Source organism: Prionailurus viverrinus, chromosome C1 (genome assembly GCF_022837055.1).
Source record: "Prionailurus viverrinus isolate Anna chromosome C1, UM_Priviv_1.0, whole genome shotgun sequence".
Classification (NCBI taxonomy): Eukaryota; Metazoa; Chordata; class Mammalia; order Carnivora; family Felidae; genus Prionailurus; species Prionailurus viverrinus.
The window spans coordinates 1945508-1960880 of NC_062568.1; the positions used below are offsets into that span (position 1 = coordinate 1945508).

Sequence of the window (15373 nt, forward strand, 5' to 3'; positions counted from 1 at the left end):
GCGCACCAGGGCCCCCGGAGGCTGCAGGCGAGCTCGAATTTCATACGTGATGCCCAGGCCCGTAGCAATACCACGAGGTAGTTGTCGCCACGCCATGCGACGGCCGAGGCCCGGGAACTTGCTCAGTCTCGTCCCTCCTTGAGCTTCCCACGTGGACCAGACCTCACTGCAGTGGGTGGAGGCGTGGAATCTGGAATCTGACTTCGTCCTCATCCTTGGAAGAAAGAGACACTCGGAAGGGCTTCTTCCTTCCTCAGGGCCTTTTGGGAACCACTTGTGTCCAGCTTAATGCCTGTGGGCTGTGAATTACGGTGCCAGCGGCAGAAGTGAGGGAAGCTTTGGGCCGTTCCAGCCGGCTCTCGGGGGACCGGTCTGACAGGGTGTGGAAGCGTGTCTACCCGGAGTAGCTTCGCCGGCACGAAAGGACTCTGCCTCTGATGGAAGGGCCTGGCCGCCCCTTTCCTTTCCCTGGCTTCGGCCACACCCGCAGAGGAGACAGGGAGCGTGTGGCCGTGCGTGGACAGCTCACCCGAGTGGCCGGGGTGGTCTCGGGCCCTCGGGCCTCCGGCTCATCTTCGGGGTGTGTGGGGTGCGCGGGGGCTGAGCATCGGAGCACAGAGCCCGGCCTTCAGCAGAACAAGGTGGCCGTCACCCCCTCTGGCAGGCACGTTGTGGGACACGGAGCCGGGACCGTGGGGTCTGAACCAAAGGGTCCATGGGTTACGTGCTCACAGTGCTGTGTGAGGGCCGGCGTTTCTTCCCTGTCTGCAACACCCCTGTGTCAGTTGGGGGTGGGGGGTGGGGGAGGGGGTGGGGAGTTAGTTATATTTGCTTAGAACTTGCAAGCTGCGACGGCTTGACGTTTTCTTAGGAAACTTAAATTTAGCAGCAGGAAAGTGGTTTGACTTCACCCCTGAGAGAGAAGCTTCCCGTCGTCCTGATGGCGCCCTTGTTAGCGGGGCCTGGGTGGCCGTTGACAGAGTCATTCAGTGCTGTGGCCGCTGGTGAGGCTGGTGGGTTGTGCTTTCTGTGGCTCCGTCCTCTAAGGAGACCAGGCCACCGGGACTCAGGGATGCTTCCAGAGAGGCCACCAGCTTGTCTCCTGTCAGCTGCAGGCACTAGGGCACCAGGTGGGCTCTCTTCTGCGGTGGCCCAGGCTCTGATGGGTGGGTGTCCCCTGAGGGGCTTCGCTGTGAACTTTCTCGCTGTTGCTGGGCAGCTTTATGCCATCGAGTGTCCCCCAGATCACAAACACGTCGCTTATTTTGCCCCCTGCTCTGCCTGTGGCGGCGTAGAGGGGGAGCCCGGCGCTCGGAAAACCCCGGGGTCGAGTCTCAGCTCCTCAGCCGTCCAGTGGTAACTGTGGGGGCATCACCCCACCCCTGCGTCTGCTGGTTCCTTTTGGAGAAACGGCAGCTTCTGGGTGCCCTTTCCCAGGGGACCCGGGAGGATTTGGAACGAACGCTGGTCCCTCCCTGTCTCCTTCCACCTGTCCTTCCCAAGCCGTGGAGCTCCAGCTTTCACAGCCAGAGCCTCTGGCCCCGGACCAGGGTTCTGGACGGAGGGGAGGCTACAGTGAGATGTGGGGTGCCCGGGGCACTGACCTCTCCTGCTCATCCCTCTTCTGCTCCCCGTCCCTCCTCTGTGCACCTGTGATAGCTTCCTGGGGCTGTTACAAGAAATTAGCACTGACTAGGTGGCTTGTCAGGGTTTGTTCGCACCCAGCTGGGGGACCAGAAACCTGAACTCACGGTGTCCTCGGGCCTCGTTGCCTCTGCGGACTCCAGGAATCCGTCTGCCCCTACTGGCTGCTGTGTCACCCCATCCCTGCCTTGGCTTCACGTCCCTGCTTTGTCTCTGTGTCCCATGTCCCTCGTGTGTCAAATATCTCTCTTGTAAAGAGACCCGCCATTGGGTTTAGACTCTCAGCCCAGGGTGATATCCTTGACATCCTTTTTAAGAAAAAAAATTTTTTTAACATTTATTTGAGAGAGAGACACAGAGTGTGAGTGGGGGAGGGGCAGAGAGAGAGAGGGAGTCACAGAATCTGAAGCGGGCTCCAGGATCCGAGCCGTCAGCACAGAGCCTGACATGGGGCTCGAACTCATAAACTGGGAGCCGAAGCCGGACGCTTAACCAACTGAGCCACCCAGGCACCTCTGTGTCCTTAATATCCTTAACTTGCATCTGCAAAGGATTTTTTCCCAAACAAGTTCACATTCATAGGTTGCCAGAGCTTAGAATGTGAACACAGTTCGGGAGCGGGGACCCCACTACTCGGTCCCTCTGGGCAGCTATTGTGGAATCTGAACCCGTCCTCGGTCAGGGAACCGCGGAAGGTGAGGATGACCCCAGGGTGGTCTCAGGAAGGTGGGCGCTTTGCTTGTGAGCAAGGGAGGAAGGTGAGCTGACATCCGAGCACCCTCGCCGCACAGAAGCCCCACGCCGCGGAGGATGGCCCTTGGACTCTGTTGTTGTGTGCGTGGGCTCGGTGATCAGGTGACAGTCACGGTACAGAATAGGGGTGCCTCCCAAAAGTTCATTAGATTCTGGATTTATTTCTCTTTTTCAAAATGAAAATTGCTTTATCGATTACATTTTAAAATTAAGCCAAGAAGGAAATCACAGATGCTCACTTTTCAGTTTTCACACAAGTTAAAGGGTGAAAAGATACAGGTAAATGTTGCACCCCCTGCTGATACCTGTGGTTGACAATTGTGGCCTTCCAGCCGTCCTTGGGGGCGTGTCAAGGTGGGCGTCCCTCTATACCGATTTTCACACCCATTCGGCACCTGGAGACCATCCGAGCCACCCGTCGCGGCTGCTGGGGCTTCGGGGCACGGCTGACCTCTTGGGTTCGCGCGTGCTCTGTGTTTCGGGCGTCAGGCGGTCTCCGGCTTCAGTGTCGCGAGCCAGGAGCGCGTGGTGTCTGTCTTTTAGGCAGAGGCGCGCTGGCCGTTGGCGTGCAGAAGTCCTTGCTCCCCGCGGCCTCGTGCACACAGGCCTGCGTCTCGCCGGGAGCGGGGTAGACGCCCTCCTGCGAGGTGAGGCCCGGGACGTGACCTCCGGCTCTCCTCCTCCGTGTTTGCCCCGACGCAGGCCATGTTCGAGCTGGTCACTTCCGAGGCCTCGTACTACAAAAGCCTGAGCCTGCTCGTGTCTCACTTCATGGAGAATGAGCGTCTGAAGAAGACCCTGCACCCGTCCGAGGCACACATCCTCTTCTCCAACGTCCTGGACGTCATGGCCGTCAGTGAGCGGTGAGCCACCGGCTCGGGTCCTTGTGGGGTCTGGCTTCCGGAACCTTCTCCTCAGCCAGGGCCCGGCTGAAACCTGTGGTGCCCTGGCTTCTCTGCTTGTGTGTGTTTGGGATGACCTACAGTAAGACATAAATGAATACGTAAACCCAGCCTTCTGCCACCTGAACAGTGCCACAGCAGCTCACGTTCCCCTGAACGGGTCTGCGGGCTCCTTCCCGTCAGCACAAGTGTCCATGAGCCCCCACAGTCAGGCAGGTCTGCGCCGGGTGTCCTGACCAGGTCCAGGGGTGTCAGTGTGAGCTGCTCTTCATCCTGACTCCGGAAACCCTGGCTCGCGGGGCCCCGGGGCCCTCTGAGAGCCAGCGCAGAGCCTGGCCCTGGACTTAGGCTTTCTCTCCCCAGTTAGATGGCATTTCCAGTAATTTTTGGAACTGTGCTTACGTTTTGCCTATTTGAAGGGTGGGAGGAACTTAACTGGAGGAGGAATAAACAAGCACTAATCGGTTCTTGCAAAAAAGAAAAGCATGCCAGTCATACCGTTGGGGTAGAGGATCCAGTGGCCATTTTCCCTGGAGGCCACGGAGCCTGCAGCCCAAAGCACAAAACTCGGCTTCTGGATGAGCTGGTCCAACCGTGCACGTTCAGACGTGAAGCCAAGGTGTGGCAGGAGGGGCTCCTCCACCCCCTGGGGCGCCCCGGGGGCTGCTGGCCCCCTGTGGGCCCCTGGGTGGGTCCCCCCTCCGCACTGACACCCACCTCCCAGGGGCAGCCCCACCCAGTGGGCTTGGGCACATGGTTGCCGAGAGACTTGTTGGCCTTTGCCCCCTGACCCCGTTGGGAAAGGGGTGTCTTTTTACATATGTACTGACTTCCGTTTTACCGTGGAAAATTCCAATCATGCAGAAGTAGACACGCCAGTGTAACGAGCCCACCCCTAGCCCAGCATCTAGGTTTGCCTGCGTCCCCACCCCACGCCTCCCCACCACCCACAGGATCCTTCTGAAGCAAATCCCTGTGGTCACCTCATCCGTGAACACATCGATATGTGTGCAAAACATAAAGTCTCTTGCTGTCTCTTTAAAAAATAGCCCTAGTGCTGGTACGCACCTAAAAACACTGAACGTAGAATTTCTCGATGTGACCGAACATGCCGTCGGCGCAGGGATCGCGGCCCGTCGCGTTTGTTGGTTTGTTGGAGCCAGGCCCGGTGGTGGAGACGTGTCTGTCCTGAGTGTCGCGGTCCAGGCGCCCTTAACCCCAGCCACTGCCCCCCTGCAGGTTTCTCTTGGAGCTAGAGCGCCGGATGGAGGAGAACATCGTCATCTCGGACGTGTGCGACATCGTGTACCATTACGCGGCCAACCACTTCTCAGTCTACATCACCTACGTCAGCAACCAGACCTACCAGGAGAGGACCTACAAGCAGCTGCTGTGAGTGCGCCCGGCAGTGGGGCCGTGGCTCCTCCCATGGTGCCACTCCGCTCAGTCCTTGGACCTCTGCTTTCCCGGGATGGTGCCCAAGCCTGGCATGTGCCGGGGGTTTCGGGGTCACTAGAGAAATGTCGACCCCGAGACAGTCAGCCGTGGCACCCACTGGGCCTGTGTCCAGAACGGCTGGGCTGAGTTCTGTGAGGTTTAGAGAAGAGGGTCTGAGGCCCAGAGGTGCCCTTGGGGCCCAAGAGGTCAGGAAAATGGTTTGAACCAGAGACAAAGGCAAGGACAGGGCAGGAGGAAGTCTTTGGTAGTGAGTTCATTACTAATCTGCCCAATTGTTTTTTTTTAATTTTTTTTTTTCTTTTTTTGAGAGAGAGAGGTCACAAGTTAGCAAGGGGCAGAGAGAGTGGGAGACAAGTAGGGCACGAGCTCACCCGATGCGGGACTTGAACTCATGAACCGTGAGATCGTGACCTGAGCTGAAGTCAGATGCTGAACCGGCTGAGCCCCCCAGGCGTCCCTGATCTGCCCCCTTGTAAACTCGCCTGGGGTTTCCATTGATGAGATAACTTCTCAGTCAACTAGCCTCTTCTGAAGCGTCCACACTTCTGCACCACGTGTCAGTGACCGTCACCAGTGATGTGTCCCTACCTGGACTCAGGAGCACGGAAGGTCTCTCTGAGAAGTAACATCCGAACGTTACGCTGCCCTGGGCCTTGCTGTCAAGCCTTGTGGCTAACTGTGGATGTTTTAAAACTTGAGCATTCGGGGGTTTGGAGGTTTTCCATTTGGGGGTTGGAAATTGGGACTTGAGGGAATCAGGATGCCCGTTTTGAGGACAAACCTGTGGGAGACGAGCATACAGGGGAACAGGACGTAGGCGTTGCCGTGCTGAGGGTGTGCTGGTGTACACCCCGTGTACCTGAGAAAGAGGCAGAGCGGCCCTGCAGGTCCCCAGAGCCCTTGTCGCCCCTCCCACTTCCCCCCCCCCCCCCCCCCCCCCCGCTGAGCCACCTGCACACAGGCCATCTCTGCTGGCAGGAACAGCACAGCTTTCCTCTGGCAGCCGCCCCCAGCCCGCCGCTGTCCCCGTCACTACGTGGGTTCACCTCGCCACAGTTCCCTGCAGGGTAAACCACCAACTTGTGCGTCTGAGTCACAGACTTGGCCACACGAGGAATCCTTGCCTTCCCACACACAGCACACTTTGCTAAGTTTTCAGGGGCCAGGCATGTGAAGCCCCTGTTGTTATTTGACTTGTACACGAACAGTTTCTTTTCCATGAAAAGGAAAGAAGGAAAGACATCAACACGTATCCTGTGCCTGTGGGCCGTCTGGCTCCTACGAGGCCCCCCCCCCCCCCCGCCCCATGCTCTTTTGATTCACGCCTCCTGCGAGCCGGAGACCGACTCTCATGTCTGTGTCCCCAGCCAGGAGAAGGCGGCCTTTCGGGAGCTGATTGCGCAACTGGAGCTGGACCCCAAGTGCAGGGGGCTGCCCTTGTCCTCCTTCCTCATCCTGCCTTTCCAGAGGATCACGCGCCTCAAGCTGTTGGTGCAGGTACTGGCCTCCCCGACCCAGGGACTGGACTTGCCCAGGCTTCTCCTGCTGCAGAGGGCTTCCTGTGGTCATCCCAGGTCCCTGCTAGCTTTCTGGGAAGTTCACTTGTTCCACAAATCCTCGTGAAGCTCCTACTGTGTGCTCAGCAGTGGGGACTCAGCCCCTGTTCCCCTGTCCCCACAATCTGGGGGAGAGACAGACAAGCCCGCACAACTGGGAAGTGGTCGCGGCTGGAAGGACGGTGAAATAGGGTGACATGATAGGGGGTGACTGCCTGGTCAGTGCCAGTTCAGGGGGTCAAGAAAGACAGACGAGTGGCATTTGAGCCGAGACTTGGCTGACAGGGAGGAGCCATTCAGGTGCCAAGGAACTGCTTGCACAAAGGCTCTGGGGCAGCCAAGTTCACAGCCAGGAAGGCCAGTGGTGAACTGAGGGAACTTGACGGGAGTGAGTGCAGAGATGGGGAGAGAGGCCAGTTGGGGCCCTAAGGGACCAGGTAAGACGCTGGGGTCATTCTTCAGCATGTCGGGGAGTCCCCTGATCTAACTGCCTCTGCGAGAGCACACAGGCTGCCTGTGCAGAGTGATGGGCAGGAGAGCAGGAGGGAAATGGGAGAAGGGGTTAGGAAGCCACTGGAGAAAGAAGCTTAGTCTGGGGAGAAGTGGGGGAGGGAAGAGGGGAGATGTTGGAGGGAAACCCGAATTGAGATGAATTGAGACGCCTACTTGCTACTTTGGGTCAGAGGGAAGAGAGTGTGAACTTGAGCAGTGGGCGTGATGGCGCAGTCTTCCCCGAAGCAGGGAGCCGGTGGGAAGACAGCAGGACTCAGTGTGCACTAGCTGAGCTTGTGGTGACTGAGCAGTCAAATCTCCAAGTTCAGAGTTAGGGAGAAGTCTGAGCAGGGCCTGTGGGCATCGAGGTGGCATTTAGTGAAAGGAGACCCGCCAGGAAGGAGAGAAAGGGGTCCCCAGACCCGGCTGTGGGACACAGTGGCCAAGAAGGAACAGTGGTGAGGAAGGAAGACTAGGAGGGCTGCCTGGAGGGGGTGACACTTCCTCAAAGGGGGTCTCCAGCAGGGCAGAGACGCGCTGTGCCTGGCACATGCTCCTGGGCTGCTGGGAGTCCACCAGTCACACGGAGGGGATGGTGTGGATCTGGCCGTGGCTCTAGGGGCCCGGGCTGAGACGATGACCCAGGAGCCACAGTTAGGGGAGGTCAGAGGTCAGGCAGACAGCAGGCCAAAGACCTGGGGCAGCTGGCTAGCTCCGCGGTGGCAGTAGTAAGGCGGGGAGGTCACAGCCCTCGGCAGGGGGAGGGGGACCAGGGCTCAAGGCCCAGGACCACAGAGATGGGGTGTCAGAGGAAGCGCCCCCCGCACCCCCAGGATGGCAGGAGAGAGCTCTGGCAGAGAAGGAGTGTGAGCCCAAGTCACAGGACACCAGTGAGTGGGGGGGCTACGTGTGAAATGTTTTTTTTCACTTGGAAAAACCGAAACAGAAAAACGGAGAAATTTTTAAGAAATTTTATAGGAAATAAAAGAGATTTTGTAGGAAAAGAGAATGTGTGGATATATAAAAAAATTAATTTTTGTACGATGAAAACCAACAAAACTAAGATCAAGACCCATCTTGCTGTGGTCTCGAGGAAACAGAGGGGCCAGGGGATGGCCGGTGGAGCCATCAGGGAAGCGTTCCCGGGAAGCACGCTCAAGGCAGAGGGAAAGTAAGCAAGACGTTAACTCAAGAAAATCAAACAGTTGGAAAAGAGACGTTTTCATCAATAAGAACAGTTAACAAAGCCTCGGGGTTCTTGTGACTTGATCCCAGGGGAAAGGGTGGGGAAGGCCCCGGTGCCCACCGTGAGCCTAGGGCTCCCTCCCCGGTGCCCACCGTGAGCGTAGGGCTCCCGCGGGGACAGGGCCATCCCGAGCATACCTTTCCCCCAGTGCTGGGTCCACCCCGCCAGCGTGGGGTCACCTGCTTTGCTGTGGTCTCCTGGTGAGCCCCCATGGGATCTTGGGATGTAGCCTGGCGTCCATAGTTAATCCTCTCGGGAGACTGCCTTGGGGTCATCATTTTAGAGCTGGGCCCGGCTGTGGGTGGGGATGCCCGGTCCTGGGCCAGCCGTGGTCAGGATTCAGGATGCCTGGTCGTGGGCCCGGTCATAGGTTCTCCTGCCACTCGGGCACTTCGATGTGCTGCTGCTCATGGGGGCGGGGAGGGGAGGAAAGGCCACAGGTGGTCGTATTAATGCAGATTTTCCCGTGCTCAGAACATTCTGAAGAGAGTGGAAGAGAGATCTGAGCGTGAGTGCACTGCCTTGGACGCCCACAAAGAACTGGAGATGGTGAGCCCCGCTTTCTCTTTCTCTCTCCCAACAAACCGTTGTCCCTGTCTGGACACCCACCCGTCTGGCCCTGCTTCCTCCTATGTTGGTGGGTCTTTGGAAACTGCAAATTCATTTTAATATCAAAAGAAAGTCATCGAGGGGCACCTGGCTGGCTCGGGCAGGTAGAGCACCCGACTCTTGATCTCGGGGTCCTGAGTTCAAGCCCCACGCTTGTCCTTGCCTGTCTCCGGGGTCTTCCCTCCTGTGACAGGCGAGGAGGCTGGGTCTGGCTCTTCTTGTGCCCCGACACTGCCCTGTGCCTTCTCCCCCTGCCTCTCCCTCTCCCCACGCTGCTCCCCTCCCTCCTATCTCTGCGAGACGACTCACTGGCCCTGCCGAGTCCTGGGCTGTTCCTGCCCGAGAGGGAGGAGAGCACGTCCATTCCTCGTCCTCCGAGAAGCGGCTCCTCCTGGGGTGGCCAGCAGAGTCGGGGCTGTGCCGGAGGAGTGACACCCGATGTCCGTTCTCCAGCGCTCGGATCACGCGGGTCCTCCCTTCCCTCTCCCGGCGCTGGCTCGTGTGCTCGGCTCCTGGTGTTGCTGGAGCTGCAGGCCAGCTCTTGGAAGCGGCACGGGGGCCACTCTGTCGTGCCAGCGACTGTAGTGGACAAGAGCCTAGCGTGTGGTCCTTTCCACTTCTTGTCCCAGAGGCAGCAGCTCAGTAAAAGGACTGGCCTCCATGGGCATCTGATGGCAGTTCTCAGCCACTTGGGGCCCCAAGGGCTCCATTTCACAGTGGTCTCCTCCCGGCCGCTCCTTTTGTCCCTTACCAGTTGGCCACCTGGCAGGCTGGTCAGGGAGGGTCAATGCCCTGGGCGGCATCTTCTAGGGCCCTCTGCCCTCCCCTGGTACTCCTGCACCTGATCGGGTCGGGGGTTCGTCCCGGCACCCACTGGGCCACCTAAGGTGAGTCCAGTGACCGCCTCAGCCCGTGAGGGGTCCCGCATGCCGGGAGCCAGGAGAGCGCTCTCTGTTTCTAAAGGTCTCTGCCACCATTTCCTTTCCCTTCTAACAAAAGCTGTACTTCTCGCGGTTTACCTTTTCTTTATAAAGGTGGATTTTTTTTTCTAAAGTATAAAAATGATGTTCGATACAAAAAAAAAATTCAGCAAGTGCTCATGAGTACACAGAAGGTGGTAAGGTCACCAGGTGTCCCACATGTCCCAGCTGACATGTGGGTTCTTGCCCTTGCAAACAGACACCTGCACACACAACTGATTTTTGCAAAACAGGGATTGTGGTTTCGAAGCTGGCTTTCTTTGCTCTCCGTTTCAGCGCATGTAAAGTTATTGCCATTTTTAATGATTTCGTGGTACAGGGTGAGGTGCATATAAATGTTAATCAATCCCAGTCAGTGGACATTTAGGTTGACGACAGTTTTTCTCATTTGAAACAACAGCGCAGGGAACGTTTTGGGCACATAGTGGGAGCGTGCTGGATGCCAGGCTCCATTCTAAACACCGGCGATCCATCGTGGAATACTGTTTCTGCAGACTGAGCCCCTGGAAATCCCAGGAAGTGTGGTTTTATTAGGCTTCTTGGTATCTGGGTGGCCTCCCAGGAAGGTGGGGGGAATCTGCACCCCCTCCCCCTGCCCCGTCCCACAGTGCGTGACAGATCCTGTCTCCCCACACCCCGGCGAACCCGGAGGTGACCAGTCTAACTTTTCCAGTCTGGCAGATGAGAATGGGCACCTTGCTGTTTTGTTTTCTTAGGTGACATGACAGGTCAGGCATCATTTTATGTGTGCTCTGGAGTGTCCTTTCTAGCAGGGACAAGACGCTAACTTTCTCCCCCAGAACCGAGAGCCGCAGCCACAGCCTGACGGGCTTTCCCGCTGGCCTTTGTTGCAGGAGGTGCTGGCCAGCCAGTCTTCGCTGCAGGCAGCGTCTGCTCACCCTCAGGGGCCTGAGCGGGCCAAAGGCAGTGGCGGGGGAGCGGCTGGCTGCAGGTGGCCTCACGTGTCCCCCTTCTTCTGCCAGGTGGTAAAAGCATGCAACGAGGGTGTCAGGAAAATGAGCCGCACGGAGCAGATGATCAGCATTCAGAAGAAGATGGAGTTTAAGATCAAGGTGAACCTGTGCCCGTCCGTGTGTCCCCACCCAGCCGGGCTGGCCTGGTCGAACTCAGTGATTGGCCACCCTTGGGTCTCAGTTCGGTGTCGCCTTCATTGAGGTCTCTTGACACCCCTAGCTGGCCCTAAGAGCCCCCTGTGACCAGGCCATCACATTGGCCTGCACTTACCTTCTGAGAGATGGTGTGCAAGGACCCTGGAGCCACCTGCTCTCATTTCTTGTCCGTGTGACCTGGAGCAGTTAGTTGACATGAAGCACGTGACAGGGACCATTCCAAGGATTCTTAAATCGGGGGAAACTGAAAATCTGACAGCAGTTACCAATCTGCCCCAACTTTACGTAAAGCTTCAGGCTTTAGTGTGCCCCAAGGGTCCCAGGGGCCTGGGTTTCTGGTGACGTGGTCACACGAGCACACACTGAGGGTCCCTGAGGTCATGCCATGTTTAGGAGGTGAGCCCCAGGTGAGGACACAGACGTGGCCTTCTGGGCTCCTGCCATATCTCCACCTGCTGGGCCGACCACCGCCAGGAACCCGTCCCCGAGCCATGCAGTGGGGACCTGCAGACCTGGCCTCCTTGCCCCAGGGGACCCAGTTCTCCTCTCCCCTGTGACCTTGGCTCCCCTTCTGTTTCCGCATCACACGGGCTGAGCCTGGTAGGGAACGACGACCCTCACACAGGTACAGACACAAGTCCCCATAGACACAAGCACATATACACAGAAGCACACAGACACATGCACAACAGACAAATGCACAGCTACACACAGGCACAGATACACATACACAGCCACATACGTGTCCATGGGAGCGTGCACCCTTGTGCACGTACGTGCGCGCACACACACACACACACACACACACACACACACTGCCCTTCCTACATTTGCCCAGGACTGCTCCTTCCCCTCAACCCCCCATTGCAGCACCCCCAAACTGTCCCTCGGGTTAGGACTCCAGGGAGGCCCAGGGGGACCTCGGGGGAGTACAGGGCGGGGGGGGGGGGGCACAGCTGTTCTGACGCCACCCCCCACCCACCCAGTCGGTGCCCATCATCTCCCACTCCCGCTGGCTGCTGAAGCAGGGCGAGCTGCGGCAGATGGCGGGCCCCAAGACATCCCGAACCCTGCGGACCAAGAAACTCTTCCGGGAAATTTACCTCTTCCTCTTCAACGACCTGCTGGTGATCTGCCGGCAGATTCCTGGGTAAGCAGTGAGGTTGCTGCCGCTGCGGAGCAGGAGCAGCGGAGGATGAGGCTTAACTGGCCTGGGGGCCACGGTGGGGCGGTGGGAGGAGAAAGTCTCGGGGTGAGAGGGACCCGTGTTGACATCCAGGGCTTCCAGAATGAGGTGAGGCGTGGCCAAACGGTGGGGCCAGCAGGACTGGCAGGGTGGTTCCCTGGGACCCTGGGACCTCCTGGGGGCCGGCACCCTCAACCCTGCCCCCCTCGGTCCCCAGAGACAAGTACCAAGTGTTTGACTCGGCCCCGAGAGGCCTCCTCCGCGTGGAGGAGCTGGAGGACCAGGGCCAGACGCTGGCCAACGTGTTCATCCTGCGGCTGCTGGAGAATGCGGACGACCGGGAGGCCACCTACATGCTGAAGGCGACCTCGCAGTGAGTGCCCAGCACCGCCGGCCCCGGCCCCAGCCCCGGCCCCACGGCACCTCCGTACCTCCTTCCCTGGCGGACCAGGACTCTGGTTCGGCACATGCTTCGTGGCCCCCTGGCCGCCCAGGCCCCAAGGGCAGGGCTTTTGTCGGGGGTGCGAGTGTGTGCCCTCTGGGGCCCGGGCCCTGGAAGGGCCTTTTCTGATGAGACGTAGAAGCCTCGGGCCAGGCTGACCAGTGCACCACATCCCTGGACAGCCCCGGGGCCATCTCATCACCCCGGCGCTTGTCCCCGCCAGAGCTCACAGGCCACCCCACCCATCTCCGTCCAGTTCCCACCATCCGGATGGGGACAATGACATGTCTGAGAGCTTGCGGTTTCCGGGGTGCCTTTGGGGGTGTCCGGGAGGGCTCTCCCTCACCAGTTGACATTCAGGTGTGTCGGGGAGAGTCTACAGGACTCCCCCGTGCCTCTGCCCGGATTCTGCCCCCCCCCCTCCCGAGCTGTCCTGCTGCGGCCTCGTGGGATGCTTGAGCACCAAGCTCCCCGGGGGGAGGAAGGGCGGTCGCTCTGTGTTTCCGGCAGTCGTCCTCTGTGTCCCAGGAGTGAGATGAAGCGTTGGATGACCTCGCTGGCCCCCAACCGGAGAACCAAGTTTGTTTCCTTCACTTCTCGGCTGCTGGGTGAGTGCCCTCAGGGAGGAGGCTGCCTGCTGGGTGGGGCAGGTGAGGGCAGGTGAGGACAGATGAGGGCAGGTGAGGGGCAGGCATTCTCCACATTCCTGGTGGGGCAGTGCTTACCAGCCCCCAGAGGCCAGCTCAGCTTCCCCGGCCCAGAGGGCCTGTGTGTGAGCTGCGAGCTTAGTACCCTGATGGTGGACACCGGGCTGCCTGAGCTTTGCAAAGGTTTGTGTGCTTAGTGAAGAGATAAGTCACTGAGTCTTAAGTGACAGGTACCACCAGGAAACGAAAGGAATCTGGGCCCAGAAGACAAATGCCAGTGTTCTTTTTGGGGTTGCCCGCTCTCTGAAAACCTTACAAAATATAAAAGGGTGCCCGTGCACCTGCCTCACAGAGCAGCTCCTAGCCCTGCCTGTGCTCGCCGAGTCCGGGCCTCCCAAACTGCGGCCGGCACGTCAGGTCCAGGGAGTGCCTTCTCAAGTCCAAAATCAGACCCCCTCCCAGCCCATCCAGCCCTTTACCCATATACTGTTTTTCTCCAGAGCCCCTGGCTATCTTAGTCACGTTTTCTCTGCAGCCAAACTCTCCTCTCCCTCAAACAGACCCTTTCCGGGTGCTCTGTTACAGGCAGGCCTGCCCTGCTACCGACGGGGGGTGTCCGGGGTTTGCTGGGTCCCGAGCAGGGCGGGTGACGTGGTGACGAGGACGTGCCACCTCCCCGTCCTCCCCTCAGACTGCCCTCAGGTCCAGTGTGTGCACCCGTATGTGGCCCAGCAGCCAGACGAGCTGACCCTGGAGTTGGCCGACATCCTGAACATCCTGGAAAAGACGGAAGACGGTGAGGGCTGGGGGTCTGGGTGCATCTCCCACTCGTGCCGCCCCCACCCCCGGGACTCTGCACCAGCCTGAGGGATAAGGTGGGGGTGTCTACACCCCGTGTGCAGAAGCAGATGTCATGAGGCCGGGGCTCAGAGACAGGCTGCCCAACAGAGTGATGGTGGCATTCCAGACACCAGGTGGTCAGCTTAGGTACCTCTCCCTTTGGGGGGCGTCCCTGGGGTCTCCTGGCCTCACATTGGGCAGCCGACAGTTGCTGAGGGCTCGGGAATGGGTTCCAAAGTCAATATATTTGGGACACCCCGTGGCACCCTAGGACCACGTTCCCCAGGAGGGGGTCAGGGCAGTGCTCTCCCAGCTTATGGGGAGACAGACCCAAACTCCCTGTCTCCGGCAGGGGTTCGTCGAGCAGGTGTCCTCTGGAGGGGCCAGCCGGACTCCCTGGCCGGGCGGGGGGCTCAGCCCTCAGCTCTCACCCCACAACAGCTGCTTACCCTCCCCGACCCCTCTCTACACAGGGTGGATCTTTGGCGAGCGTCTGCATGACCAGGAGAGAGGCTGGTTCCCCAGCTCCATGACTGAGGAGATCCTGAATCCCAAGATCCGGTCCCAGAACCTCAAAGAATGTTTCCGTGTCCACAAGATGGACGACCCTCAGCGCAGCCAGAATAAGGACCGCAGGAAGCTGGGCAGTCGAAATCGGCAATGACCCCCGGCCTCAGTCGCCAGCCTGGGGGAAGGACGTGGGCGGTCTGGAGCAGCGCCGCGGGGCAGGCAGCCCCCGACAGATGGTGGAGGGCTCTGGGGGACGGCAAGCGCCTCGCGCGGGAGTCACCCCCGCCCCTCCCCCTGCCACGTGCGTCTCGGCCCCCTTGCTTGCAAACGGGAGAAGGGGTGCCTACGTCCTTCCTCTGCTGCATTTGTAAACGAGAAAGCGTATTTTCAACAGTATTATGCCACCTGTCCCTCTTGTCTCTCAGAGGGGGCAGAGGTGCATCGGCGCCTCCCCAGGCGCTGGAGGAAGCCCCAGACCGGGAGTGTCCCTGGCCGAGGGCAGGGTGGAAGGACTGTCGTGACCGCCTGCACATGTCCTTCTCCCCCCTGGAAGCCATCGGAATCCTCCGTGCGTGCGTGCAGATGGCCCGCCCTTGCCTGAGCTTGCTGAGCAGCCCTTGGTCTCCAATTCAAAGGACCAAGAGACCAAATGCCTCTGTCCTCCCCTCCCCAAGCCTCCGCCAGCCTCTGGCTGCACGGCCAGGCCCTGCTTCACAGCAGGCCTACCAGAGCTTGGCCGAGGGCCCACGCCACCTCTGGCTCCCTGACAAGCTGGATGTAACTTGTGTCTTCTGGCCCCTTCAGGAGCCCAGGTGTTGTAAGGAATGAATTGGTCACTGCATCCTGTATCGGTTTTGGTTCCGAGAAAAGCAAATATCATTTTTGGCTGCATTAAAAGAAGCATCATGTATAAAATAAAGGAGGTGAAGGTCTACTCTTTATTGCCTTGCTGCACACGGGAATGAGGTGTTTGGTTCT

At 59.1% G+C, this 15373-nt stretch overlaps 1 protein-coding gene across 2 annotated transcripts in view; it reads left to right on the top strand.

Moving 5' to 3' along the window:
* Positions 1-15308, top strand: part of NGEF (neuronal guanine nucleotide exchange factor) — a 74782-nt gene extending 59474 nt beyond the window's left edge. For both annotated transcript variants that reach the window (XM_047873870.1, XM_047873871.1), the window contains 10 exons: positions 3100-3260; positions 4539-4691; positions 6125-6254; positions 8526-8600; positions 10624-10713; positions 11757-11920; positions 12174-12329; positions 12927-13006; positions 13737-13841; positions 14359-15308. In XM_047873870.1, the coding sequence (XP_047729826.1) occupies positions 3100-3260; positions 4539-4691; positions 6125-6254; positions 8526-8600; positions 10624-10713; positions 11757-11920; positions 12174-12329; positions 12927-13006; positions 13737-13841; positions 14359-14549 (1305 nt within the window). In that variant the 3' untranslated portion in view covers positions 14550-15308. The remainder of the gene's footprint in view (positions 1-3099; positions 3261-4538; positions 4692-6124; positions 6255-8525; positions 8601-10623; positions 10714-11756; positions 11921-12173; positions 12330-12926; positions 13007-13736; positions 13842-14358) is intronic.
* Positions 15309-15373: the final 65 nt, after the last annotated feature.